We start from the raw sequence: 27,860 nt of genomic DNA, 5'->3' as shown, positions 1-27,860 counted from the left end.
TATGAAAATGTAGTATACCATGTCACTGGCTCTCTTGTGAACTACTTCCTTGACCTGAGAACTACCGAGTGTAGATGTAAGGGCACTCCTTTTCTGAAACGCTTGCCATCGTATGTTCTGTGATCAGCGGCTCACAGGTGCGAACTCAGCAACGGTGAATAATGGCCGTTATTTATTAAAAATAAAAAGTTCCTCTGCAAAAAGTATGATGCAGACAGAAGAAAAAACAATTTGATGAAAAATCTGAATCTGCCATTAACAATTTAATAAGCACGACATGTTCTTATCGACACGTAGCAAGCCATTCTGGAAGATCGTGTAACACTCGTGAAAATAATGTAGCAGTGAGGTAAGTCTCAGGAAAACACACATGCTCTCAAAATAGGGCCATGGGATACCCCATCCTAGAACGGAACTATGTGACCCCACTTTAAAGCGCATGTGTGGTGAATGTAAAAGCTCTGTGAAAGCATCTCCACTCAAGGTATTAGTTATGCACTGCTGAGGATAAAAGTCTAGACAAGCGAAAAGCGACCTATGCATGCTTAGTCTGTCAATGATCATCCCTTTCCAATGGAGCACCTTACAGCCCACAACACAGATGTTCCTTTCGACCGGCGTGACCTTGAGCAACCAGATAACAATAAAACTACTGGCTTTGACTGCCGCCTCTGAACAGTCCATACCTTGAGAACTTTGAGCTGAGATGTTTTAATGGCCTATAAAAGAAGGCAAGCAATGACTCTTTTCTCAAACATTTCACCCGCAAACAACTAGATCTTAGGATGGGGAAAGCATCTATCTGTCAGAAAACCAGCTGGTGCTTGGTGACAAAGTGGAGAACCCGCCCCAGCCCTTGCATGCAGTGTGGTTGCTCATATCACTAGGCCTTTGGTTTAGTAGAATTATCACCCTCCCGTTTGAAAGGGGAGACCCTGGTTGGTGGCTCCTGCCAAACGCACTGTCAGATGTTCCGTTAGTGTCTGACCACGTCAGCTCCCATGATCATAACCCTAGGCCATTGGTGGGGTAGAATTATCACCCTCCCGTTTGAAAGGGGAGGCCCTGGCGGCTCCTGCCAAAAGCACTGTCAGATGTTCCGTTAGTGTCTGACCACGTCAGCGCCCATGATCATAACCCTAGGCCATTGGTGAGGTAGAATTATCACCCTCCCGTTTGAAAGGGGAGGCCCTGGCGGCTCCTGCCAAACGCACTGTCAGATGTTCCGTTAGTGTCTGACCACGTCAGCTCCCAGCTACCGCCTGCCAGCGCCATGCTCATGATTTTTCGCTCACAAAGTCAACGCCGGCGGACGGCCACTGAAGGCAGATTTTCGGTGAACGAGGCCTTTAATGCTAGCGCGTTAAAACAGGCCACAGGGAGTCTACACGTAGCAATGCAGTTGTGCGTATTTCTTGCCCTGTCCATTTACTGTCAACAATGCTGTTCACAGGATGATTGTAAGCAAACAACTCATCCAGCAACATACCTTGCTGCCTGATTAGCTGGACCTGTCTGCGGTACTCAAAAAAAAAAAAAGTAAGTGGCTGGTTCAGCGTACATGTTTTTCAGGTACAGGACAGTGGATGCTTAAGCCACAAGAAAGTGCAAAATGTGGACGAGCTTGCTTTGCCCGAATGATCGTAACAGAGGGCAAGAAAGGAATAAGTGTCGTCGTACAGAGCCCACATCGGGGCCCCAACTTCCGCTTGTGCCGTTCACTGCTGTCTGACACGTAAAATGCTGCCATTGCTGGTAAGAGCCTGATCATGCATTTTTCCATTCCCTTCTATTCAATGCACTTTAACTGCCTTCTTTCTCAGTGGCCCACGCTGCCTTCTGGCCACGTTTGCAGCCAGTTCTTTTTTTCCCCACCCACACTGTGCACTTTGCCCCACAACTCCAAGGACTTCAAAATGGTGGCTTCTCCTCACAGCTCGCAGGCCTGGTGGCTAAGCCATCTTAAAGCACATTGTTTTATAATCCGATAATCGTGCATCTATGCCTATTCACTTTATGACAACCCTGCTCTATGTCTGTGACTCAAAGACGTCCCTAGACTGTGTGCACACTGTGGTTTGAAGTATGAAGGAAATATGTTTTAAGAACGCCTTTTATGTGTAAGAACGCCTTCTTGAGCTCGAGCTTAAAGCGCAGAGAGAGAAGCTGGAGAAAAAAAAAGGAAGCAGAACAAAGAGAGCATGAATTACAGCTGAAGAAACTCGAGATAGAGGCACTTCGTATTTCCACGGGGCGCTCTGTTTCTTCAGGTGGTCAGTCCAAAATGAAGGACCTTCTGCAGCCGTTTAGGGTGGGCGAGGACATAGCACTTTTTCTCGTTAACTTTGAACGCACATGCGAAAAGGTCGGCTTCGAAAGGGACGAATGGCCACAAAAGCTGTTGACTATACTTCCATGCGAGGCTTCCGTGGTAGTCGCACGCCTTAGCAACACCGAGACTAAAGACTACGATAAAGTTAAAGCGGCGCTGTTGCGGAAATACCGTCTGTCGACTGAGGCCTTTCGGCAGCGTTTTAGAAACGCGAGGAAGGGTACAGAATCTCATCGGGAGTTTGCTTATGAGATCAGAGCTAATATGACAGAATGGCTAAAGAGCGCAGGCGCATATGAAGATCACGACAAAGTGGTCGAGTGCATTGGCCTAGAGCAATTCTATCAAGGAATCTCGGAGGAAGTTAGATTCTGGGTGCAGGATAGAATGACGGAACTAAGTTTGGATAAAGCAGCCGAACTGGCTGAAGAATACAACATTTGCCGAAATGTACGCCCGAAATTGGCAAAAACAGGCAAAAAGCGACAGAACGGACTTTGTTCCTTGCAGGCTCGAAGGAAGGAGATTTCCTCCTCCGAAAAATCTTGAAAAAGCTCCTCCGCAGGCACTGGGGAGCTGAACGGAGGGCCAGGCAAAATCGCCGAAACCAGCGGAAAGGTCAAGTCACCTGGTGACAACGCAAGAGCATTCGAGGCGCGCAGGCCAGTTATATGTTATAACTGCAAGGAACGGGGCCACTTGGCTAGAAGCTGCAAAAAGAAAGTCGCTTTTGCAAGCATTGCAGATTCTTATGAAAATATGAGGCTTTTACAGCCGTACATGCAGGAGCTGCTTGTTAATGGTAAGAAATGCAGAGTGTTGAGAGATTCTGCGGCCACCATGGATGTGGCGCATCCGCGTTGTGTTTCTCCGGAACGTTTCACCGGAGAATACGCATGGATCCGGCAGGTAGTAGAAGAGCAGAGTGTCTGCCTGCCACTGGCTAAGGTGGTCAAGAAGTATCGTAAGCAGATTCTAGACCTGGCACATAGCAACGCTTGGGCCGGCCACTTGGGCATACGAAAAACTAAAGCAAGGTTAGTACAAGAGTGCTACTGGCCCGGGTGCTGAGATCCTGCAGTGTTTTAGTAAGCTGTGCTGGGCCATGTATGGTTAGGTGCTTATCTAGAGTTGGCACGGGGGGCAGTTGCGGATCAAGTAAAGCACGAAGTAGGTGCCATGCAGATTTTTGATGCAAGCTACCGTCAATCTGATCACATATTTTTGTCCAGTTCGAGTTCTCAATGGAAGCACAGTGCTGACGGACTTGAAGATCCAAAGATTCTATTCGCTCCCTAAGCTGGTAATTTTGGGGCTGCTCCCTGATCCGCCTCAGGATCAGTTTTCAGCACTTCCACAGGCGGATCAGATGCGGGTCTGGATGCTGGGCAGGGGCCGTGGTGACCTCCTCTTTAGTTGCTTGTGCCTGCGCCCGCTTTACAGATTGAACCCACTCATCATACGATTCAGTGGAGCTATTTGAATTCACAAGAAGTTTGCGGAACGCATCCCAATTGGTGTGCTTGACTTGAATTTTACGTTTCCGAGAGCACATGTCTAATGAAATAATGATAATGTAGTGATCGCTAAAAAGTTGTTCTTGAGTGTGAGTCCAGGATACATATGCAGATCCGAGAAAGAGTGTGAGGTCAGGTGAGGTAGATAGCTGACGACCTACACCTTCCCTGGTTGGGGTATCAGGATTATTAATTATAGTGAAATGCTGCTGCGCGATATACGAATGCAGAAGCCTGCCTGGGCATAGGGTGCTCCGATATCCCCAGCTGACGTGGGGGGCATTGAAATCGCCGCCCAAAAGGACCTCATACTTATTGGCGAGCTCTGCAGTGAAACTGAAAAGGGCCTTGAAGAGTTTGTGTTCTTTAGGAGGATTGTAAAAATTTAGAAAACAAAAAGGTTTACGTTTTGGGGAGGGGTAGAAAGCGAATGCAGTCAGGTGATTTTCAAGAGCTGCGGGAGGTTCTAAAGGTTCATACTGGAGATCCCGTCGAATGAATGCGGACACGAGTGGGGCCTTGTTTGGTTGAGCATGAAGGGCGCGATACCCAGGAATATTCATCGCATGTCGAGTTTCTTGAAGTAAGATACTGTATTTACTCGAATCTAACGCGCACCTTTTTTCCGATATATCGTGTCCAAAAATTGGGTGCGCGTTAGAATCGAGTACGACCCTAAATCTCCGACATCATATCGCCATCGGCATTTCAAAATGGTCGCCTGGTATGCACTTCGAGCCTACTAGCTGGTCTAGCTGTCTATGCCTAGCTGCAGTAGCGTCCTTCGTGTGCTTTGGTACATGTGCTTTGGTTAGCCTACCCGTTTTCTGCGATTGACCGACCAGTATGGACGTGCCGAAGATTCGTCGAGTTCATCATGATGCCGCATTTAAAAGGAAAGTCATCGTGTGTGCAGAGACGGACGGAAATCGGGCCGCATCACGCGCATTCGGAGTTCCGGAGACATGCGTGCGGGACTGGCGCAAGCAGAAGGAAAAGATTTTCGGCAGCAAGGCTACACGAAAAGGTTTCAGTGGACCGAAGCAGGGCCGGTTCACCGAAATAGAAGAGCGGCTCGCAGAATATGTTCTAGAGCGGCGCAGCGGCCAGTGACGACGGACCTGCTCAAAGTCCGGGTGATGCAGCTAGCCCTACAAACAGGGCTAACGCGGAGCGACTTTAAAGCGAGCAGGTGCTGGCTGTCTTAATTTTATGAAGAGAAAAGGCTTTTCTCTTCGAAGGCGGACAGGGATATGCCAGAAGTTACCTGAAGAGTACGAAGAAAAGCTGCACAGTTTTCAGCGGTTCGTTCTAAGTTTGCGCCGCAAGTACGGCTACCACCTCGGCCAGATTGAAAATGCCGATCAGACACCGCTGTACTTTGACATGCCTGCCACCACAACCGTTGAAAAGAAGGGGGCGAAGCAAGTGCGCGTGTTGTCTTCCGGCCACGAAAAAACACGCGTCACCGCAATGCTTTGTTGCACCGCGGATGGACACAAGCTGCCCCCGTATCTCATATTCAGGCGCAAGACGCTCCCGAAGGGATCGTGTTTCCGAGTGGCGTGATTGTGCGCGCCAATGAAAAAGGTTGGATGACAACGGACTTGGTCGCCGACTGGATCGATAACGTCTGGCGCAAGAGACCCGGCGGCAGTTTGGGCCTGCGTGCGATGCTTGTGCTCGACGCTTTCAAGTGCCATCTCGACCAACGCATCAAGGACAAACTCGCTGCGTGCAACACCGACCTTGTCGTGATACCAGGTGGCATGACATCGCAGCTCCAGCCGCTCGATGTTTGCTTGAACAAGCCAGTGAGAGATAGGATTCGGGCGCTCTACACCGAATGGCTTGTGAGTGGCTGCCATGAATTCACTCCCAGCAACAGAATGAAGCATGCCTCGCTGCAAGAGTTCACTGGATGGGCGAAAGATGCGTGGTGCACGATACCGTCTGCCATGGTCATCAAGGCCTTTAAAAAATGTGGCATATCGAATGCCATGGACGGCACCGAGGATGAGATGCTTTGGTCCGTCAGCAGTGACAAGGAGTTGTCTGACAGCGACGACGAGTGAACCTTGTGCCGGCATAGTGACAATCTTGGCAAGATAAGCCGTTTCCTTTTGTGTGTGTGTTTTTTAGTGCACCGAGATTAAATCTTTGCTTTTCCAAACGAGACGAAGTTGTATTGCTGTATGAAAGCGTTAGGTGCGCGGTACTCTTTTTCGCGGAGAACGGGTGCGCGTTACAATCGGAGCTTTTTTTTTTTTCGGGGGTGGGGGTCACGAAAAACGGGTGCGCATTACAATCGAGGGCGCGTTAGATTCGAGTAAATACGGTAACCTGAGGAAGGTACGGGAGGGTGAGAATCCACTGATGAAGGGGTGTGCGGTTGGATTTCAAGCTCCTACAATTCCACTGGATGACGCTGAATGCCGATTTAACATCCATTATGAAATATACGAGGATCCGGTTGCGGGGGAGAGTGGAGGGGGCGGCTGTGAAGGAGGAATGCCCGGCTGTGCAGGCTCAGGTGATTGAGGTCTTTTGAGAGATTGAAATGTTGCTTCCATAGGTGTTTGTGATGCTGAGAGAGCTGAAAAAGTCTTTTCTAACGAAACTACAACTTTGGTGAGCTCTTCTATGCGGCAGACAAGGGGGTTAACCATATTTAGAATGTTGGACATCATTTCCTCCAAGTTTGTCATGAGTTCGGTGAGTTCAGCTATATGTTGTTCACACGGAGCTAATCTTTCTTTCAGCAACGTGAGTTGTTGGTTAATGTGCAGATGATTAAAGGGAGCTTGGGCTATGGGGGAGGAATGAGTAAGGGGTACTGGATAGGGGTGAGGAGTACCTGGCAGATTCGTTGGCGGAGAAAGTCCAGGAGGTTTGCGGGCAGTGAAGTGGACGGCGATCGTGCGTCCTCGGTGGGGTCAGCGTTGGAAGCCTTGGTATCAGAAGTGGGCTTCGGAACTCTTCCGACTGGAGGCTGTAGAATGGCCAGCTGGAGAATCGGTCGTTGTTGGGTGCTGCTGTGACGGTTCAATAGGCGTTGCAGGAGGTGGAGACACACGTCCCCATACCGATGTTTGTGGCAGCGTTGATGTTTGCACGGGCGCAGATGCTTGGTGCTGAACTGTGTGGCATGATGTGTCAAGTCGCTGATAGTGCGGTGCCTGCTGGTTCGCATTTGTATTGGTTGTTGGCGCTTTTCGCAGCGGCTCTTTTTGTTGACTGCGACTGTCGCGCTTGGCGGGTGATGACGTCCGTGTAATGGCTTTTTGAAGGTTTTTGCGGAGGTGTACTCGCTGGTCGTAGGCTGCCTTGATACTGGCTTTGTCCTTTTGTTGTTGCACTGAGCATGTAGGATCGAAAGAGGGATGTTCACCGCCGCAGTGATAACACCAGGGAATGCATTCATGTGTTGTCTGATCTTGATGCAAAGGAGTAGCACACGTAGGACATCTCCAGAAAGTCGGCACTTGGGGGCAATTCATGGCACGATGTCCGTATGTCCTGCATCTTTCACATTTCAGGGCTTTTGGATGATAAGGGCGGCACCTGTATGATGCTCGCCGGAAAAGCACTGTATGGGGTACAGTGGTGCCTTCGAATGTTATGAAAACTGATTCGGTCTCACCCATCATTCTCGCCGTGATGATGGTGGCTTGATAGCTGTCCAGGCAATTCATTAATTCAGTGGTAGAAAGGCCCGCATCCACTCCGTGGATAACACCCTTGCACGAGTTGAGCGGTGCGGTGAGGTACAGTGTGACTTGATGGATATGGTTGTTCATGCGTATTTCTTCCACTTGGGCGAGGCGCTTCACGGCCACTTTATAGGCAGTTTTCAGGATGATGACTCTTTGCTGCGGCCGAGTCTGGATGGCCACTTCTTGGCGAATGTGGGGTGGAAGCGCTGCCACAGAGATGAAGGCGGATAAGATGGCATACGGTTTGACGGCTTCAAATCGCAGGGTGTGGGAGACGCGCACTACGATGATATGTAGTTCGTGCCTGGGGCGCGGCGCTAGGCGTTCTTTCTTGGTCTTGCTGGGTGTTATCCACCCTTCTTCTGTATTGGGATCGCAGTTGTCTGCAAATGCAGGTTCATCCGAGTCGACACCAATATCGGTAGTGCCAGAGCAATGGGCAGGAGGTGGCGTGGTTTGTGTTTGTATTACACTCTCACATATGACTGACTATTTTGTGCTGCTCTGTGCCTGCTGCGTTGTGTTGCACATGTCATTTGTGGTGCCGAAGGCCCCGTCAGGCGACTTGTTCGTCACCTTTAGCCTCGGTCCCACGGCAAAAATTGTATTTTTGCTACAAAGTGCAATAAATAAATAAATAAATAAGATGGCAGTAGCGGCGACGCAGCATCTGTCATTACGCTGCGGGATGTGGATGCTGGTGTCGAAAAAGAGCTGGCAGCGTCTGGAACCCGAGGCAAACTCAGGCGACGAAGATGACGGGATGGAGAAACGGCTGGGAACGCGGGGCTCGCCTTGCAGGCGCGCGGCGTCCCGGGAGGCCCGATTTTGGGGGCGGCGCGGTCCAGAGATCGCGTAACGGGGCTCGGAGCGAGCGAAAGTCACGTCCGTCCGCTCTCAGAGCCGCTGATGGAATCCGCGACAGCCGATACCGCCGGATGCCTGAAGGAGGACTACGTTCGCTCTTGTGACACATGCCAAAGAATTGGGAAGTCCACTGACAAGTGGAAGGCACTGATGAAATTGGTTCCGATAATTACTGAGCCATTCCGGCAGCTAGTTATTGACATCGTTGGACCGCTACCAATGTCGGAATCAGGTTGCCACTACGTCTTGACCGCGCTGTGCGTAGCCACTAATTTTCCAGAAGCGATCCCCTTGAAAGAGCTAACTTCGGCATGCGTCGTGGATGCTTTACTGGCTATTTTCTCGCGGATCGGACTCCCAGCAGAGGCAGAGATCCAAAGTGACAACGGAAGCGTGTTCACTAGTTGTCTTATGACGACGTTCTTTGAGCGATGTGGAATCAAGGTTGTGCATAGCTCGGTTCACCATCCGCAGTCGAATCCGGTTAAGCGAATGCACTCCGTCTTGAAGCGAATTTTAAGGGCTCTTTGTTTTGAAGAAAAAAGTGATTGGGAAAGTTGCATTCCTGTGGCAATGTTTGCCCTCAAATCGGCTCCTCACGGGAGCACAGGTTTCAGTCCGGCAGAGCTTGTGTACGGGCGTAACTTGAGGGGTCCGCTACGATTGTTGCGGGAATCGTGGGAGGGTCAAGGCGAGAATCCTGACGTAGTCTCTTACTTGTTGCAATTGCTGGAACGCCTGGGAAAGACCCGAGAGATAGTGGAAAGCAATATGAAAGCGGCGCAGACGCTTGCCAAGGCACGCTATGATAGGACAGCTCGCAGGTGAAATTTCAGAGGGCGATGAAGTCATGTTGCTATGCCCTTCGAAAAAGACAAAGCTCGATATTCCATGGGAAGGGCCAGCCAAAGTGGTGTCCAAGCTTTCTGACATCAATTATGAGGTGAAGCTTGGAAGAAAGCACTCTAGAGTGTACCACAGTAACCTCATGAAGCCTTACATTCAGCGAGAGGCGGTGGTGAATCTGGCACTTGACCTCCCAGAGGAGGAAACCCCCGAGATTCCGCCTGTCATGACGGGAACCACTGCGGCAGACAGTGTCCTGCTGGCCAAGATCGAGGCAGAGCCCGGTTTAAGCGAAAGTCAAAAGAGCGACTTAGAACAAGTAGTCCAGGATTTCTCTCTCGTCTTCTCAGACAGACCAGGCAAAACAAACTTGGTAGAACATGATATCGAGTTGACAGATGATAAGCAGATTCGATGCAAGGCGTACTGGGTTTCTCTCAAGCAGAGGGAAATTATGAAGACTGAAATCCGCCAGATGTGTGAATTAGGGGTGATAATTCCAACCGAAAGCGATTTCACGTCGCCACTGATTTTAGTTGAAGTCCCTGGCAAAGATCCAAGGCCTTGCATAGATTACCGGCATTTAAACTCGGTAACAGCCGATTAGACGTACCCTATACCGAACATCGAAGAAAGGGTTGAGACAGTATCCCAGGCTAAGTATATTTCAACCTTAGACCTTGTTCGCGAATACTGGCAAGTTCCGCTTACTGAGCGTGCCAGTCGCTACGCGGATTTTATTTCCCCGTTAGGAACATTCCGACCAGTGATGCTCAGCTTTGGGCTGAAGAATGCCCCTTACTGTTTTTCTCGCCTAATGGACAGGGTTCTACACGGACTGGAGAAGTTCACTCTTCCTTACCTAGATGATGTAGCGATCTTTTCAAACACGTGGGAGGATCATATAGATCGCCTGCATAAGGTAATGGAGAGGTTGATGGCGGCAGGGCTCACGGTAAGAGCTGAGAAATGTCACTTGGGCTGCGCGGAAGTCACCTACCTGGGGCGTAGCGTTGGAAGGGGTAGACGCCGACCATCTGAACTACAAATAGCTGCCGTGGCAGACTATCGTCGTCCGAAGACTAAGACAGAAATAAGGGCTTTTCTAGGGCTTACTGGTTATTACCAGCATTACGTCAGGCAACATTCTGAGATTGCAAGTCCCTTGACAGATTGCCTGCTTAAAACAGAGCCCGTGATCATTCAGTGGGACGCCAAGAAAGAGACCACGTTTGAAAGTTTGAAAAGGGTGTTGAGTCAAAGACCTGTTCTCACAGCGCCCATTTTTCGAAGCCTTTTGTCACTCAGTGCGATGCCAGCGACCGAGGTTTGGGAGCCGTGCTTTGTCAGACCGACTCGAATGGGCAAGAGCCACCCATTCTGTACATTAGTCGCAAATTGTGCACTAGAGAAGAAGCATACAGCAAATCAGAAAAGGAGTGTGCATGCCTCATTTGGGCTGTACAGAAGCTCGCCTGCTACGTTGCCGGGTCAAAGTTTACTATAGAGACTGACCACTGCCCCTTAACATGGCTGCAAAGCATATCCTCAAAGAACGGCCGCTTACTTAGTTTAGCTCTTCAGAAGCACAACTTCGAAGTGCGATACAAGAAAGGAAAGCTGCATACCAATGCTGACGGTCTCAGTCGAGCATTCTGAAATCAATTCAACCCCTTTCCTATCTTGTTATGCATCGGTGTAACCGAATGCATTGTATTCATAGACATTTATGATTTCAGAATGGTATGTACCGCATGCAGTCGAATAAGCGCGCTGTGAGTTTTAATGCAGTGCCACTATGTTTAATGCGCACTAGGGAATGTGTGCAGGTTGTCAAAAGGTGTGCGAAACCTCGGGGGAGCCTCGAAGTCACCGTAAATCGAAACAGCTAGATATAGAAGGGAATAATGCAACGCTCCTAGTACAATGAGCTGTCCCCTTCGCCTGCCTGATATGCTCTTGCATTTTAGACATTCATTTAGTCGAACTGCATAATCAGATGGCGTCGTGGTGTAAAGGCGCCCTTGTGGGAGGTCTTCTTTGGGCTTTTACACTTGTCGGGCACTCTGGTTCGTTTTTTTTATATAGCATATTAGCAGAAACGATTGTTTTCTTGAAGATCTGGCGTTTCGAGTGGTTTTCACGGGGTGCTTACTGTGCTGGGTGTGTTTGGCAAAGGCAGTCTTGCTAAGCGCGCCAAGCGTACACAAGTTCCAAGCGACGGGTGCCGCTGAGTGCTGAGAGGAGGACACCATGCAGCAGAGAGAACCAGAGATTCGGAGAAAAGCGAAGCCGACCACTCGTTCGAGCCTTCGAGTCAACGCATCAAGTCAGCCGAGCAGCGCCAAACTGCGCGACCTCCTGATGCAGTGTCTAGCGGCGGGGGTGCTGTTGCGTCCGGATGGCGGCTTCAACGGGACATCTGGCCAAGTGCCTTTCCAAGAGGCCACAGTGAACGACTTCCTGTGCCACGCATTTTCTTCGGTCCTTGTTTCGAAGTGTATCGGGAATTTATGACTGTCTGCGCCTTCTCCGCCCAAAAAGAGAAACACACAGAGCAGTTGGCGCCTATCTTAAGAACTGCGTTTACGCTGTGCTGTCTAACTGCTCTGTTTTCGTCACTTCGCGCCATGGCCGAGACACAACTCCGGGGCCATTTGCCGTGAAGCGGAACGGAAGGAGCCGGCGGCGCAGCCCTTTCCAATGGTTTCGGATACCACCTCCGAGGAGCGGCCGCTTCCGCCGCGATCATAAATTTTACCCCCACCAAGCTGCCCTTTGACCCTGGGCGTTCCTCTGGACTCTCTCCCGCAGTTACGTCATGTAACGTGCGTGCCTATGGACTCTGTGTGGGGACCTGGGGAACTTTTTCGCTAGATATACAGAGCTCCATCTTATGTGAGCTCTCTCTATGAACCTGGAACATGCAGCCTCTTGTATAAAGTCTGTTCCTCTTCTCCTCTCAACTGAGCCTCTCGCTTCTTCGAGCACGGCACCAACACCGGAGGAGCCGATGGCGTCGCTAACCAAGTCCCAACAACATTAACAAAAAGTAGTCATCTGTGAGATGCGAGTGACTGCCGGTAAGAAATTTAAACACGATGTAGCGGCACTTGAAAAAAAAGGAAAAAGAAAACAGTCTAAAAACACAGAAATAAGAACAACGCAAGCTGAAGTGAGAGAAAGAAAAAAAATTACATGCACAACAAACAAGCAAGATAGTCTACAAAAGAAAAGTCCACTCATGTGTTTGTATCCTTCTGGATGGTGGTGCGTCCGGCAGAGAGGTGCGGCTAGGCGTCAGCAGTGGTTCTGGTTGGCCCCAAATCAAGGTGCCGGTCAACGGCAGCATCTCAGATGGCCCCTACACTGCAGCCTGGACTCTTAAGGTACACGACTCGTTGGCATACCTCAGATGGCTGGCGCAGCATCTGGTGGAGACGTGGGCTGCTTGCGTTCAGTCACCCAGGTAGTAGTGGCCATGTCATTACAGCTGCGATCCACAAGAGGTGCTCGAGAACATCATCTATATAAAATGCAAAATGGAACTGCAATATACACTTACTGCATCCAGCCTTGCTGTAGCAGGGTTCTACTGTACCCAGAGACGTCATTAGGTGGGGGTGCAGATGGAGGGAAATGACAACCAATTACTCTGTGAAAAGATGAAAACGTGCAGGATGCCTGCCAAGAAGAGTAAAAATAATGTCTCCCATCACTATGCGTCGACTACAAGAAATGTAGAACACAAAGATAAATGAGTAGGCATCTGATATTTATGACCCAATAAAGAGTTCTGTTTTGATTTGTGCCTTCATGTCCCCAGACACCCATCTGCTTCACACTTGGCGCTGTCAACATCTCGAGCCTTACTGAAGAAAGTTTGATATCAGCCAAGTTCTTTCGCCTTCCTGAGGCCAGCCAAACAAACTGCCAAATCTCCATGCCGCCACCATGCTGCTTATTGTAATCTGGGAGGAGGCATCTGCCGCCGATCTTGTCGGATTCACTGCTGATTTCATAAGAGAAAACGTATCATACAAGCTACAGCCAAGTGATATGCTCTGAACGTAATGCATATGCAACTTAAAGACTGCGGCTGAAATTGTGGCTGCCCAATGCTCTGCCAGTATATCCGGTGGCTCATGTGACCACCATGCAGTCACACTGAGGAAAGTGCGCTCGCACCAAAATTATCTGCATTTTATACCTCATAGATCGCAAATATTAGACACTGATTATGCAGCCTTCGTGCGAACTATAAGGATTGAAATGTGAGGACTTGGAGGTTGCAATTTATGCGGGCGGAGTAGGTTGCGAACACGCATTATACGCGCTTTCCATGCACTGCAACGGCGGTAGCAGATGCTGAGCAGTGAGGAGGTGGCGACCCCATTGAGGTGCGGCGGAAGGTTGAAACAGACTCCATTGCGATGGCCGTAAGAAGTAGCACGCTCCCCCTCGAGACCGGCTGTGACTGACTTTGCTCGCTTCTGCGGGCATACATACCTTCAGTTCCCTCGTGGTCTCTACGTTTGTCTGGAGCTTTTGTTGCCACAAGTGAGGTGATAATGACTCAACTACATGCTAGATTTAGCAGTCTTGCAGAAGTAGAAAGAAAATTGCTCTAATTTCAAGTAATAAGCAATGTTTTGTTTGGTACCAAAGTGACGAGAATGGTTGCAGTTGTCAACGCGCGCCTAAGCACTGGCCTGGAACAACTGGGGCCTCAGCTGAAATATGCTAATGCTACGTATGTCTGCAGGCATGGTGGAAAACAGAGATACGGAGAAAGTGGGATTCAACCTAATCAAAGGCAAGTGTCTGGAGGCAGCTAGCCGTCTTTTCTTTGTCATTTTTACATGCAGCATGTAAATTCGTACATTTCATCTACAGGATGATGAAAAACAATTGCCCAGCAACAATAACTGCTACCACATGCTGTGCAACCGAAGAACTCAAGATAATGAAACTCAACATGAATCACAACCATGAAGAGAGCCCAGAAATTATGAAATCATCTCCAAAGTGCTGCCGTCTGAAGGATGCAGCCAAGGAGCTTGTGCTACCCCTCATGGAGCTTAATATACTTCCCAGCGTGATTGCGGGAAACCTGAATGAAAAAACTGTTGAGAAAAATTTTGCTTAGACTCTTGATGCCAGTCAGTGAATCCCACCAATTTGTGTCGGATTGCTCATTGTCGCAACGTTGTAGTTGAGTGTGCTGACATTTCACTCTCAAACTCCAAGAATTGAATATATGCATATCTTACCAAGTGCAGTGCATCAGTATCGTCTGATTTACTAGGAAAATTTGAAACCCACTTTTCTAATGCTGGTGTCACCTTGTTTCATTTCACACTGCAGGAAATCATTGATTAAAAAAGACCTGCACAACTTCAGGCAAAGCCTTCAAGACAGAAATGAAGTTCAGCAGCTCATGTAAGAAACTGACAATAGAAGAAAAACACACACAGCAAAAATTGTCGTCACTGACAAAAACAAGCAACTCCAGATCCTGCTTGTTCAGACGCCTCACATGCAGCAGGCACTCAGTTCCTTCCTTCCAGAGGTGCTGTTACGTACAGAACAAAGAAGCTGAATACTGTTTGTGTTTTCAGTGCAAGAGATGGGTGTGGAAGAAGCCAAGTCATTGCGTACGCATTTGTTGCTTCAGAGCAATATCACAACATCGCAAAACTTCTTGAAATCACTGTGGATTAAAATCCTAGCCCTGAACAAACAAAAGTGGTTGTAGTCGACAAGGATTTCACAGCTATTAGTGCCATCAGCAGCTCATTTCCCAGTATGCCTTCTGTTCAACGCTACCAGTTTCATGCGGTTAAGGCCTTCGAGGGCAGCAGCTAGTCAAATGTCGGCTGATCAGAGAGATCGCATGGTGGCTAGCTTCAGTGAAATGTTGCATGCTCCTACACCACAACAAAAATTTGAAGAAGCAAATATGAAGTTTGAAAAATATGCAAGCTCTAAAGCATAGGAAGGTTTCAACAACTGGAAGAATATCCCTGAGATATGGGTAAGCCACATTTGTGATAGGGAGTTCACCTGCGGCGAAAATGTACAAAGCTCTAAATAAACTCTTAAATTTGGCATATACCATGCAGCAGAAGTCATGCCATGCTACTGCACTCCTGAAGACATGCTGTTCTCACTCGTATGACAGCTCAAACGCTGTGAAGAAGTAGTGCACAAAATTTTTGACCCCATATAATGCTCTTTAATCAGACAAGAGGTGCAGAAAATGGAACAGAGTGATGCAGAAGTGAAGAAAACATGGCCAGAAAAATATAGCATTTACTCAGAAAGCAGCGGGACTATGCATGAAATTTGCAAGCAGGACCAAACATACAGCTGCACGACTTCTTGCTGTGCCATCGTTTCTTAGCTGTTTCCATCAAATATTACACTGAATCTATTCTGGAGAGAGCAGTCAACAAGCGTTGGTTCGAACCATATCAAGTAGGTTTTGGTCAGTTGAGTGCAGAAGTCACGAATGATGACATCAGCGCTCCTGAAATTGAGATTCTTTCAATGCCAGGGCCAAGCTTCGGAAAGATGAATTGCAACCAACTGTACAATTTCGCAATGAAGACATTGAAGGCTGTTGCCGACAACATTGATGATAGCCGCCCTGACGTATTTGCGAAGCGCCTCAGGGTACTTGAAGACTTGAATGCAGCTTGGCTAAAGGGCGAAACCATAGAAGAGGTCCACTGTTCAAAATTAAGCACGACTTAGGTGGAAAACATCCCACAAGATGATGCTTCACAGCCAGAGGAAGACAACATAGAAAGTCATACATCACATGGCGTACAGCAAGCAGATGACATACAAAGTGCTTCACATCATAGTGAGTCGGAAGAAAATGCTGAAAAAGTTTCTTTGCAAGAAAAAAGGAAAGAACCTGTTGTTAAAGATGAGTGCATTCTAAAGCTTCCAGAAGTAAAGAGCCGAGGACACCCTGCCAAAATGCTTTGGGTAACGAAAGACAACAAAAGAGTGGGAGGAACACCAGCCAGTGCCATTCAGCAAGCTCTCAGCAAGGTCACAAGAAAAGTGTAAACAGACTATAACTTATTTTTTACTTAAAGGCAGATTGAAAAATCGGCTCTGTGTAGGAAAACTATGATGTCGGTTTTGTGTTCATTGTTTTAACATAATCAATTTAAACTTTTGTTTGTTAAGGGTATTAGCTAAATGTATATATTCGTCTTTTTCAATGTGATCACTCGCTGTCTCACAATGCAGGGCTGTTCACTTTTAATCATTTCCTCCTGATTGGTATTACTAATAGAGATATTGCAAAATGTGCACTGAGTGGAGAATACCTTCTGGAAGAAAGTAACACTGAAGTGCACCCAGAATGTTTGTCTAATGCTATTCTCGACTGCAAGGTGCAGCATCAAAGATTAAATTTTTCCGCCCAGAGGCATGGTCATCACTAACATCAAGTAAGTGACTTCTCTTTCTTCAGCACTTTGTGACTGCTTCCAGTATAAAATCACTTCATAATTACAACTTGGTATTGTGAGCATTGAGAGGAAAAGGACAATGGCAAGATGAAAATGGTCTCCTCTGACCAGTGCCCGAGTGGTTTCATTGGTAATATTCATGGTTTTGCCCTATGTGCTCTTGTCCCCAGTAAATGTGACCTGATCACCCTTTGTGTTGAAATAAAGAATTTAAATTTGCCCTCTCATTATTCCCTTCGATTCTGCTGCAGCCTTAAGTCACAGTAGAAAATCTACATGGTTTGATATTTACGGTGTAACTTTCATATGGGCTCGGGCTATGAAGGATGCCACAGTAGAGGGCTCCGAAAATTTCGGCAGCCTGGGTTTTCTTGACATGCACAGCATTGCACAGTATATAGGCGCCTTTGCCTCCATCAAAAAGCCGTCACTACAGCCAGAATTGAGCCCGCGTCCTTGGTGTTCAGCGGTCTACCCACTGAGAAACCAGGGAAGGCAGAAATCTTGAAACTGCCAAGGGCCTAAAAAGAAGACTTCTTTAATTATAAAAACCAGCTCTGCGGCGAAGAAAAAAATGTTGTGTTTGTCTTGCAGAGTGAAATATTCTAGGGAGCTATTACTTTGCCATAATTTAATTTAGAGAAACACCGTTGCAAAAAAAAAATAAAAACATGCTTTAACAGGAATGTTGTAGCCCTAGCTCAAAGGACGTACTCAGGACAACTCCTTGACCAAGGCAGTCACTTTACGAAAGACAGTAACCAGCCCTTCCTTCTTTACACATGCAAACTAGGACAGTCCACATGTGGGAAAGTTGTTTTCCTTTTTAGCTACGACTGCTTGCATGGTTGCTAATCCGTAATTTACTCCTCTTTCATCGTTTCTGACAAATACAATATTTCTTACAGGTGACAGCAAAGTGTTCCCAAAAACGATTAGCTGTCACATATCGGAAAAATTTGCTAACTTATTAGTCGCCAGTGGGCCCTCCGTGAGTGCGCATAAAGCAATGCAAATGCCAGTTTGCTAGCACTTGGCATTCGGTTGCTGATCCCAAAGTCACGCGATCATTTCCGCTCTGGTCATCACAAACCTGTGAATAAACCCCCCTCCTATCGACTGGTCCGCTGGTCAGTATCGATCTATAGGAGCCAACTATAGTCTGAGTTTCTGTGATGTGATCGAAGCGTAATTCGGCCTCTGGCCGCATTTCACTGGCGAAATGCCATCTTGGTCGCATGCTGTGCGATGCCGGGCGGTCATCGGTCAGCCACCATGGCGTCGTATCACTTCGGGAAATTTCACAGCCTATCGATTCCTCAGATCATGGGCTCGTAGACATATTTCAGCAGTGGTCGCAAAAACGCGAGACTGCATAGAACAACCTGATAACAGCGGATGTTTCTAGTCTCGCCTTCACACTGAACTGGATCCTATATTGAAAATCCTTTTTCTAGGCCGCGGCTCATGAACAGCAATTTAAACAAACAAACAAACAAACAAAAAACTGCTGGATGCGCCGCGCACATTTTTTGAAACCAATCGGCAGAAAAGTGGTATTGCTTCTTACACGTGTTAGCTGAGATCCAACTCTAAATAGCGTATTTTCCTCAGCGTGCCCTCAATCGAATAAACATTAAGCGCCAATGATCTGTCTGCCCACGCTCAACCTTCTCATAAATGTGTGTCTTTCCTTCAACACATTATCGCAGATTGCATTAAAATCAACACGCATCTAGCACCCACACAAAGAAAGATTCGGCAACCGGCTGAAGGAAATGAAACCATGTTCCTTTTGTTTCCACGGTCTCATCCTCGTTGGCGTCGTAAATCAGCAGTCCGCATAAAATAGTAGATTTAGAAGTGATGAAAACTAATGAGCAGCTAACCAACTGCCCGCCGTCCGATAGCTTGAAGAGGGCCAAAAGCCAAAACCAAATGTTGTGAATATATGATGGGTGAGAAATTGAGAAGCGATTGGATTTGGATTCATGGCTACTTACAAATGACTGGCCAGTAAGCGAGCAAACGTCATTCCATGCTATTTGCTCCATTCATCGGAGAGAGGAATGCATCATAAATGTACCAATGTTCTTTGGTATTTTAATGTCGCACTTGTTTCATTTTTCTATAGTTTGTGAACTGGTATGGTATTTTAATTGTTAAAGAACCAGGATTTTAGTCAGATGAGCTCGTGCCTCTGTCATACGAACACTTTCGATCCTCACTGAACTGCAGCATTGCGTTGAATGCAGATCAAGTTCAATGATTGGTTGGTTTGTAGGGTTTAATGTCCCAAAGCGACTCAGGCTATGAGAGACACCGTAGTGGAGGACTCCGGAAATTTCGACCAACTGGGGTTCTTAAACGTGCACTGACATCGCACACTACACGGGCACCTTGCTTTTCGCCACCATCGAAAAGTGGCTGCCTATTCCTATTCCGGAGTGTATTCCTATTCCGGAATGGATCAACCATTGTTAGCACAGGTGTACTTGCATGCCGATGTTTCTTGCTGTAGGTCCCCCTTTTCTTTGCTTCATTATCACTGCGTGCTTTTATTACAAGCAGAGGACTTCTAGATCTGAACATGGGTTACGTTGCTTCATTCATAGCAAGCTCACTTACGCGTTTACAGCGAAAACACAGATAAGTGCGAACTACGCAGTGTCGGTGCGCTTCGCCGTTAACATTTCTTTTCATGGTGCTTGCAGCCGTATGGTAAAAAAAAAGAGGTTACAGTCGTTCATGGCTGTATCGTGAATGACTCCAGAGTCCTCTTTTTTTTTTTTTTACCAGTAATCGAAGAGCGCAGCTGTAGAGAGAAAAGAAAAACTAGTTAAAATGAGGCGATGCCAGTAGCTTCACACTTCGCAAAGGGCTGAAAGACATTTGTGAGCGCATTGTTGCCATGAAACCCTGTTTCACAATAAAGTTCCATCCGACAATTTTGCTACCTTTTTTTCCTTATGTCGCATCAGCATCGTCTGAAAGATGTGTTTTTGGGCTTCTTAGGCCGGCAAACTTGCCTGCATCTTTTCTTTACCAGCACAATACTGATGTTGAAGGGACAGTCTACTGACTTTTTCAACTATTTCTTTCCCCACACTGACATCAACAACATGACAATAACTCTATGCAACTCTATAAAAACTGCACCACAGCCTAGATCGATGCAGAATGTGCCAATAAACAGGATGACCAGATTTTGTTAAAACTATAATGAATAAATGAACTAAACATGGTATCTACCACAGATAGCAGCCCTGGCATCAGGACTGTTGCTACAGGCAGAAGCCTATATTAACACTCCCGATGCCAGGGCCGCTAAAAGTTTAACAGTGTCCTTAGTTATGAGAATTTTGTTTTGAAAGCATTTTAGAAGCAAAGCAAGAAAAGAACAAAAGTAGCTGTATTTATTTAAAGAGAGAAAAGTCTTCCTTCTTAAGTTGATATGAACACAAATAACTCTATATGATACTATGACATCACCATAAAGTGTAGTATATTTACTTTAGGTCCTCATGTTAGCCACAATGAAAGGATACCTGATATTCTCGACCAATCAAAGATATAAATTCCTGCCCTAAATTCACAGTTCTTCCATCTTTACTCCCCCAACGATGAGAGCTACCAGAATATGCCAATATTTTTATACTTGTATCCAGGAGCAGTAGTGCCCCTTTAAACTAGTGTCTGGTGAATCTGAATGACAAGGAAGCCTATGGCAGAGGTCTCGCTTACCTAAAAACTTCACCACTTTTGCAAATCTCTGGCCGCAGCCTCCTACAGAAGCAACCATTCCAGACAGCACCACTCCCATGGAGGCTTGAGAGCAAGTAGCACACCAGCAGGCCATGGCTCCTTCTGCCCAATGCATAGCAAGTGTTACGTTTTCGCCGCTGTCATGTGGGATCACCGACACGACGGCCGCGGATTCATCATCAGCCAGTACGATGGAACATTTTGAGCCATTTCAGCAAGGCACAGCCCTCTGCTCAACGATTTCTCCTGCTGTCGTGTTCTGACATGTTTCAGCATTACAGGCCTTTGTAAGTGTGTGCGTCTTTTTGCAAACGTTTGTGAGTCGCAGCGCTCGGAGCACAGAGTCATCGCCACCGGCTAGTGCAAGGAGGTTTACCGACGCTGGAGAGTGACTCACTTATGCAAGTATGGTCAAGACCGCACGGGCCAATGCATATTCTTTGAGCCTATACCCATTTTCCCTCTGGACTTCGGAGTGTACAAAAACGGCAGTCAGGTCCGCCATAGAGTCGCCGTCGAGACCCCTGCTGTGTCAATGTGTTGCCTTTCTTTCTGGGGTATGCTTCTCTGGCTGTTTAAGTGATGGAACATTAAACATTCTTCTTAGTCAACGCTTCGTCTTTTGGCAGGACCGTCACTTGAAGAGCGTCTCTCCAATCTTAAATACTTGAAGCCACACTTACCTGGGGATGCAATAAACGAATGCAACACCTGACAGCACTGTCCAAACAGCCCTGGATTTCCGCGTAGTCCTGAAAGCAAAGCAAGGAATGAAAGTTATTAAAAACGGCTTCAAAATAAATGACTATATGATAGAATGATACGGAAAGTAGGTATAGCACTTCTTTTGTTTCAACTAGAAAAGCAAAGAGCAAATATTAAAATATGCCAATTCTGATTGCAGCAATACATTTCCAGCTCTCAAAAAGTCTATTTTATGTTGCAAACTGCAGTTAAGCGGCTAAACTGAGAGACGATTAATAATGAGCAGAAGCCAGTGATGTGTCAGGACAGTACCCTTTCATTAGACAAGCGCAGACGCGCTTTTTCAAGGATCACTCCACTCCATAAGATAGGAAGCCACATCCCCAAATGCAGTTTACTATCATAACAAGGTTCAAGCACCTATTTTGGTTAATTATGTTTGTGTCACTTGAAACCGTGATAAATGTCGTGAAAAGGTTTCATGTTCTGGCTAATGAAGTGCTTATATGTCAGTACCATAGCTGCTGAAAACATGCAGCACGTGCAAGTGACCGCGCTCTTCCTAACAGTCCAGCAATAATGAGGAAACCCAACTTTCAGAAATCAAGTTCCACTTCAACACTTCAATTAACTCCTGTTGACTTTTCTCACTGGTGAAAAAACATCTGTAATTAACCACAGTGACAAGTACTCTACTATTAATTAGCTACCACTAGTGAGCTAATGGTGTATTGATTGCTTCAGCTGACAAAGATACAAAAATAAACTGCAAACAACTTTTGACTGCATACAAATATGAATATATATTACCAAAAAAAAAAAGAAGAGCCGATCCATCCATAGAGAATATTCAATAAAAGAATAGCCCTCTGACATAAAGCACCAAAGAAAGACTGCCAAATTTAAAAAAAAAAAAGAAAAAGAAGAACCGAAAGACCTAGCCCCTACACATAAGTGACCGTTTACTATGGCCCCAAGAGTGCACTAAAACCTGAATGTCGACAATTCAGCTCCGAATTCTTTCTTCCTTCTCTCTCTCTAAGCGTTCCCAATCCATTCTTTACTCTACGCTGACCTCCTCCCTTTCGCTACTGTCAATGCTGCTATGCTCAGAGAAGAAAGATTCTTCTTTGCAAACATAACCTAAGAAGTGCAGGAATGTTTTGCTCACAGTCAAATTACAATTTGTGTACAGACCCAATCACGCTTCTAGAACGCTCAAGCAGTCTGCTGTCGAGCAAATGAAGTGAAATGAAATGGTGGCGAACAGTTCGTGAAAGACAAGGACGAAGAAAAAGTGCACATGACAGAGCTTGTCATGTGCACTTCTCTTTTGCCCTGCTCCTTCTCGTGCCATTCACCACCATTAAAAATGGCTAAACAACAAGCCCCACTTGCCATTCTTACTGAAATCCAATCGCAGCTGCTTTGCTAGACATGCAGGATTTGTGTCTGCTTTCGTCTTTTCCATTTGGAATTGCTAATGGAATTTTATTCATCAGATTATCAAAAACCCTGGAGCCTGGAGCAAAAGGCAGATAATTCTGCCTGATGGGCCCCAAGCAAAAAAATCTAAGTACAGATACACATTTACTCAAGCACACATATTATGGGCGAGACAACACCAGGTTTAGAATTTCCTTTTGTTGACCCTGCGTTGAATAATTCGACCACTTGATAAGGGTGTGATCAGGCTTATATAGCCTTACTATGGCGAGAAACACAACTAACGCATAGCTTCTGTAACTGAATTACTGGCACACCATTGTCCTGCCACTAGGCTGTGGACACCTGGGTTGAATCATAAGCAGTAGACATGTGACCAGCATTTTACTGATTCAGTGATAAGGACAAACAAGGAGCTTAGTGATATAAATGTACATGCATGTGTAGGCAAATGTGCGAGCACACACGGCGCACGTTCAGTGTCCTAGTTCTCTGAAAGACTCCTAGTGGACAACAGAGGGTTATTGTTTCAAGACCACAAAGCAGGGCGTGCAGTCCAACCCAGCAGCCTATTAGTAGTGCTACATGTAGATGCACATTCTGAACAGCTTCATGCACACCTGTTATAATTTGCAAACTGAACATCCTGCAGATTCAGTTACCTTTACTATTTCACTGACAGCTGTTAATTCTTTCCAAAGGTATTGATGAATCGGTGGTCGTCTAAACAGATTTTTTACAGCTCATTCACCAAATAAAAACCGTGATATAACACATAGAAAAAGGCTTAAAGTTCCGGATAAAAAATGCTTCTGGACTTCACAAAAATAAATTTTAAGTAATTCACCTAGCTGTATATCTATGAGCCTTCACTCTGGTGCAACCTTTGGGTTTAGAAATGGCTGCATACTAAATAATTGCACTTCCATTTTGCAAAACGGCAACAATTGAGAGTAGAGGTGCACGCCGTGCCGGTTTTAATCTGTGGCAACAAACCTAAGGAGGTCTTCCAGGCGGCAGCGCGGAAATCGAAACCACAAACCTTTAAAACCTGTTTCGATACATCCTTGTTTGCAAGTGTTACTTTGTAAAACTTTGCACTTCTTATAAGGGCTGAGAGGGCAGAACATATAGGTGGTATGCACTGCGCCCACATGGCGCCCAACTACGCCGGCAGCGGCCATTTTTGCGGTGCACGTAGCAGACGAACTACTGCCAGTACTGCACCTAAAGCCTGCTTTCATCATGTTACAGTGGATTGCGTGCCACATTCATGTTGTCACTTAGATTCCGCATGCATCGGAAATCGGGCCTGTAATTGCCGCACTCGATAGGTTTGTGAAAATGTGTTTTAAGAAATGCCACTTAGAGTAGGCGCATGCGCTGGTTAGCGCTGCTAAAGCCGAGGTAAAGGAAAATGGTGCAGCGACAAACGTTGTTCGTGGAATTAGGTTTCCCTCTATTCCGGAAAGGAAGCTCAGACAATGGTGACACTAGCCGCTCCGTAAATCCACAAAGCGTAATGTGGTTCTGCAGCAGGTCTATGGTGCTCTTCCATTGCTCTAGACAATGTAACTGCGACCCTTAATTTAGATCTCTCCTGCATATAGAACCTACACATAGCTCGCGAACGTTTTGGACGAGGTGCATCCGTGATAGGCGCAGGATGGGCAATAATTAAGTTACCCAAAAGCTGTACGTATAAAATATGTGACTTCTTCCTGTTTCGAACTTTGAAATGATCGAGTCCTTGGAACATGTGCTGTTTCCTGGAGATGTTGCGGACACGCTGCATTTACTTCTTTTTTTTTTGCGTGCACATATATTTGGTATCTATTCTTGTGCCAGGGCGATAATGCAAGCTCGCCGCCAAGTTCGGCCTACAGTCAGTTTATCTCAATTACTGCACTGTACATACACTTTGTTTTACAGATGGCAACACGAAAGACAGACACGACAGGGATGAAGCACTAACTACCAAGCATCGGCAGCACACTCGCGTGTCGACTTCTCTTAACACACACGGCGCACAGCTCAAAAAGGTACCACGAACATGCACTTAGACTAATTTGGTGCCTTAATGAGCTACTATTAATTGCGACAGTGGACAGCAAACTTTGCGTAAAAAAAAAAAACATTTACATTTCTCTAGTGTGGTAACAATAACGCTTTCAAAGTACAACGTAAATAGTAAGATTCATTTACAATGCATATAAATGGCGCACATCTTCAACGCAACTCTTACTAGATGCCAACTTGGAAAGCCAGGCCTCAAGATGCTACCGGGAAAGAATGAAGCTTTTTTACTTGCTTTATCATGACCGATTGGGAATTGATAAATCGCTTCAAATTGAAACCGCTAACCCACGCACACAACATGTTCCTATCACGCTAAAAAGGTTAAAGAATACTCATGCAAAACCAACATTTTTAAAGAATCATTCTTTCCTAGAACAAGTCCCCAGTGGAATACCCTACCTGCTGATGTTTTCCAATGCACAAGTGTATCTTCATTTTGTCACACGCTGTCCTGAATATTTGAATGCATTTGCTGCATTGCACTCAAATAGTGGCGTCGGGTTGGTAGCATTCAAGCTTTTTTGTTGCAACATGTTTCGCTTTACATTCTTTTTTCTAGTTTTCAATTTGCTGGTCTAGCGTTGAGTTGTATTGATGATGATTAGTTATGGCTACATGTATTTAATTTTTTTATTCTCTTCTCTGATACTATGTATGCATTGTATGCCTGCTCCTGCCTAAAGCGTGACACTCATGCTGGCAGTATGTTTTTAAATAAAGAAATAATAAAGTGCTGCTGCCCCTGACCATTATCTGCGTATCGAGTCAGCCCACAGCTTCTTTGGACCTGTTTCTAGATCTAGCTCGGCTCGAGCAGAACTAAGCAGCGCAGCTGTCCATCCGAAATGGCGTTTATTTGCTATGTAGTTTCTTGCCGCTGTCACCCACGGAGATGACCGGCCGAATCTTCCGGGCTCGCGAATTCCAAAAGGCAATCTGAATGCGCCGAGAGAGGAAAGCATGCTAGCGAAAAGGTTCCACTGCTGCGTGCACCACAAGTATGGCGGCCGGCAGTGTAGTTTGGCGCCACGTGAGCACCAGTGCATACCACTTATAGGGGCTGAAAGTGGAAGAGAAATAAAAATTTTCGTCAATCAATGAGCATATGAAATGACCCAAATATTACTGACTGGGCTATATTACTGACTGACAGCACAAGAATGAATGCGGATAGAATATGAATACAGAGACCGCGGGCTGCCAGGGATCTAGTAGCACACAAGCAAAATGCCCTACGTATCAACAAAGACCTCTTTCAGCTCTGGTATGTTATAACACACACTGTCTCTCTTAACTTATGATCACCAAGTTTAATGAATAAAATGCGGAATAATAATATGAAGGCTTTGCTCAAGTGTAATTCCTTCTAAAAATCATTTTTGTTTACTTTTTTAAACCACATGCCGAAACTGCAAAATAGCTGCAAATCGAGACACTCTGGCCACAAACTGCCTCTTCGAAATCAATAACACATGCATACACACGGTACTCGTGCATGGAACGGCTAAATTTGTCGCCAGACCTAAGAGCATGGTAGCTTGTTTTGAGCTTGCTTCCTAAATTTTCACACGCCGTTCAGATTTGTTCAATTTCGTTTCTGTGTTGCTCCATCACTCTCCTACGTGACAACATGGAGTACAGAGGCAAGCTGCTTAGGAATTTACGTGATCCTAGGCTTGAGACAGGGAAAAAAAGATCAAAGGCAGCAGAGCATTCCAAACACAGGTGAAGTTAAATTCCAAAAACACCGACGTTCTTAGATATAGAACGCTACTGCACACAGCGTCGCCGATACAAACGCTACACATAACTCAGAAAAACACCACACGCAAACAAACAGATGTCAGTTGAATGACGGTTTGGGAGAGTTCCTTACGTAAAAGCATTTATGTAGCACTAACAAAGAACAAGCTTTTGTTCATTTTTGTGCGGATTCAAGCGCGTCGATGCTAGGACATCAACGCGCCTGATTCCGCACAAAGACGAGCAAACGCTTGCACATCGCGGCTTCAATGTCAATCCCAAAACTCATGACTGCAAGCTAACCACCGAAGTAATAAAATCAACACTTACCTTTCGAATGCCAAGGTGGTTTGAGCGAAGAGCCGAGGAGCAGCGCCGGTGCAATCGTGACATTGTGGCCGTCACCGGAGGTCAGTCACACTAGCGCAAGTCACATTAAACCAAGTGCAAAAGTATTAACAAACAAGAAGTTACCTAGTATACCATGGAAAGTCGCAAGCAGGCTCATGTGGGTAAAGACACAGGAGAAATCAGTCGGATTTCTTCCTTCCATGTGCGAAAACCACATGGAGGAAAAACCACGCGAACGTACGCGCCATTTTGAATTTACGCTGTATGCTAGATGTTGTGGACCGATGATTGGGTGCTACCCATGGAGTAGTAAAACTGAAACCATCATCTACACATCTACAGCATGTCTACAGCTCCATACCAACATTTTAAGCATGGAGGAAGTTTCATTGGTTATTACAACTGTTATAACCTCATTGGTTATAGTGAACTAGAATTAGAGGCGTGCGCCGTGCCGGTTTCAACTGGCGGCGGGATGGTGCTGGAGATTTTGTCGGCGGCGTCGGACACACATTTTTATCGGCGTCAACGGCGTAGAAACCGAAACCAAAATCCAACAAGCTATTTCGCAACAGAGCTTGGTGCTTTTGGATTGAGCAGCTCTGATTTCGCAGCGTTATAGAACAAACAGTCTCGTACATCCCAAGTGGCGGTCGCGAGAACTAGCGGCGCTGCAGTCAACTCTTGCTTAAGGTTCCTCTAGAGGAGCCTTACTATAGCCTTACTCTTCCTTGCCGGGCACGTCGTCTGCTACACGCGGCGCGAAAGCCTGGAGCGGCCAGCACACATGTAGCTTTTACGTACTGTCTTTGCACTGTACATGGCTGCAGTATATTTATAACTACATTACGACAGCTTTGGCTTCGAAGCGACGCATTATGTTGGAGAATGCGTTTGTGTTATGCGAAATTCACTCGTCAATGCTGTGAAACAGGTGTGAGCACCGTCGGATAGCTCTCAAGCACTGTTTCTTGCTTTACTCCCTGGCCTGTGTTGTGTA

General features: G+C 46.4%; 1 protein-coding gene across 3 annotated transcripts; it reads right to left on the bottom strand.

Moving 5' to 3' along the window:
* Positions 1 to 8,220: 8,220 nt before the first annotated feature.
* Positions 8,221 to 27,427, bottom strand: LOC146195075 (uncharacterized). Of its 3 annotated transcripts, XM_084597675.1 has the most exons (5): positions 26,984 to 27,427; positions 26,840 to 26,929; positions 21,220 to 21,288; positions 12,844 to 12,962; positions 8,221 to 12,771 (listed from the first exon to the last, which is right to left on the bottom strand). In XM_084597675.1, the coding sequence occupies exons 2-5, from the start codon at positions 26,900 to 26,902 to the stop codon at positions 12,690 to 12,692; spliced, it is 333 nt and encodes a 110-aa protein (XP_084453801.1). In that variant the 5' UTR covers positions 26,903 to 26,929; positions 26,984 to 27,427; the 3' UTR covers positions 8,221 to 12,689. The 3 variants fall into 3 exon arrangements, with proteins under 3 accessions (XP_084453801.1, XP_084453802.1, XP_084453803.1); XM_084597676.1 differs by lacking the exon at positions 12,844 to 12,962 and having other exon boundaries at positions 8,221 to 12,804; positions 26,840 to 27,417; XM_084597677.1 differs by lacking the exons at positions 8,221 to 12,771; positions 12,844 to 12,962 and adding an exon at positions 19,539 to 21,107 and having other exon boundaries at positions 26,840 to 27,413.
* Positions 27,428 to 27,860: the final 433 nt, after the last annotated feature.

This window comes from Amblyomma maculatum, chromosome 3, assembly GCF_055883805.1.
Source record: "Amblyomma maculatum isolate TAMU_Amacu chromosome 3, ASM5588380v1, whole genome shotgun sequence".
NCBI classification, from domain to species: domain Eukaryota; kingdom Metazoa; phylum Arthropoda; class Arachnida; order Ixodida; family Ixodidae; genus Amblyomma; species Amblyomma maculatum.
This window is presented reverse-complemented; position numbering and strand designations above follow the sequence as displayed.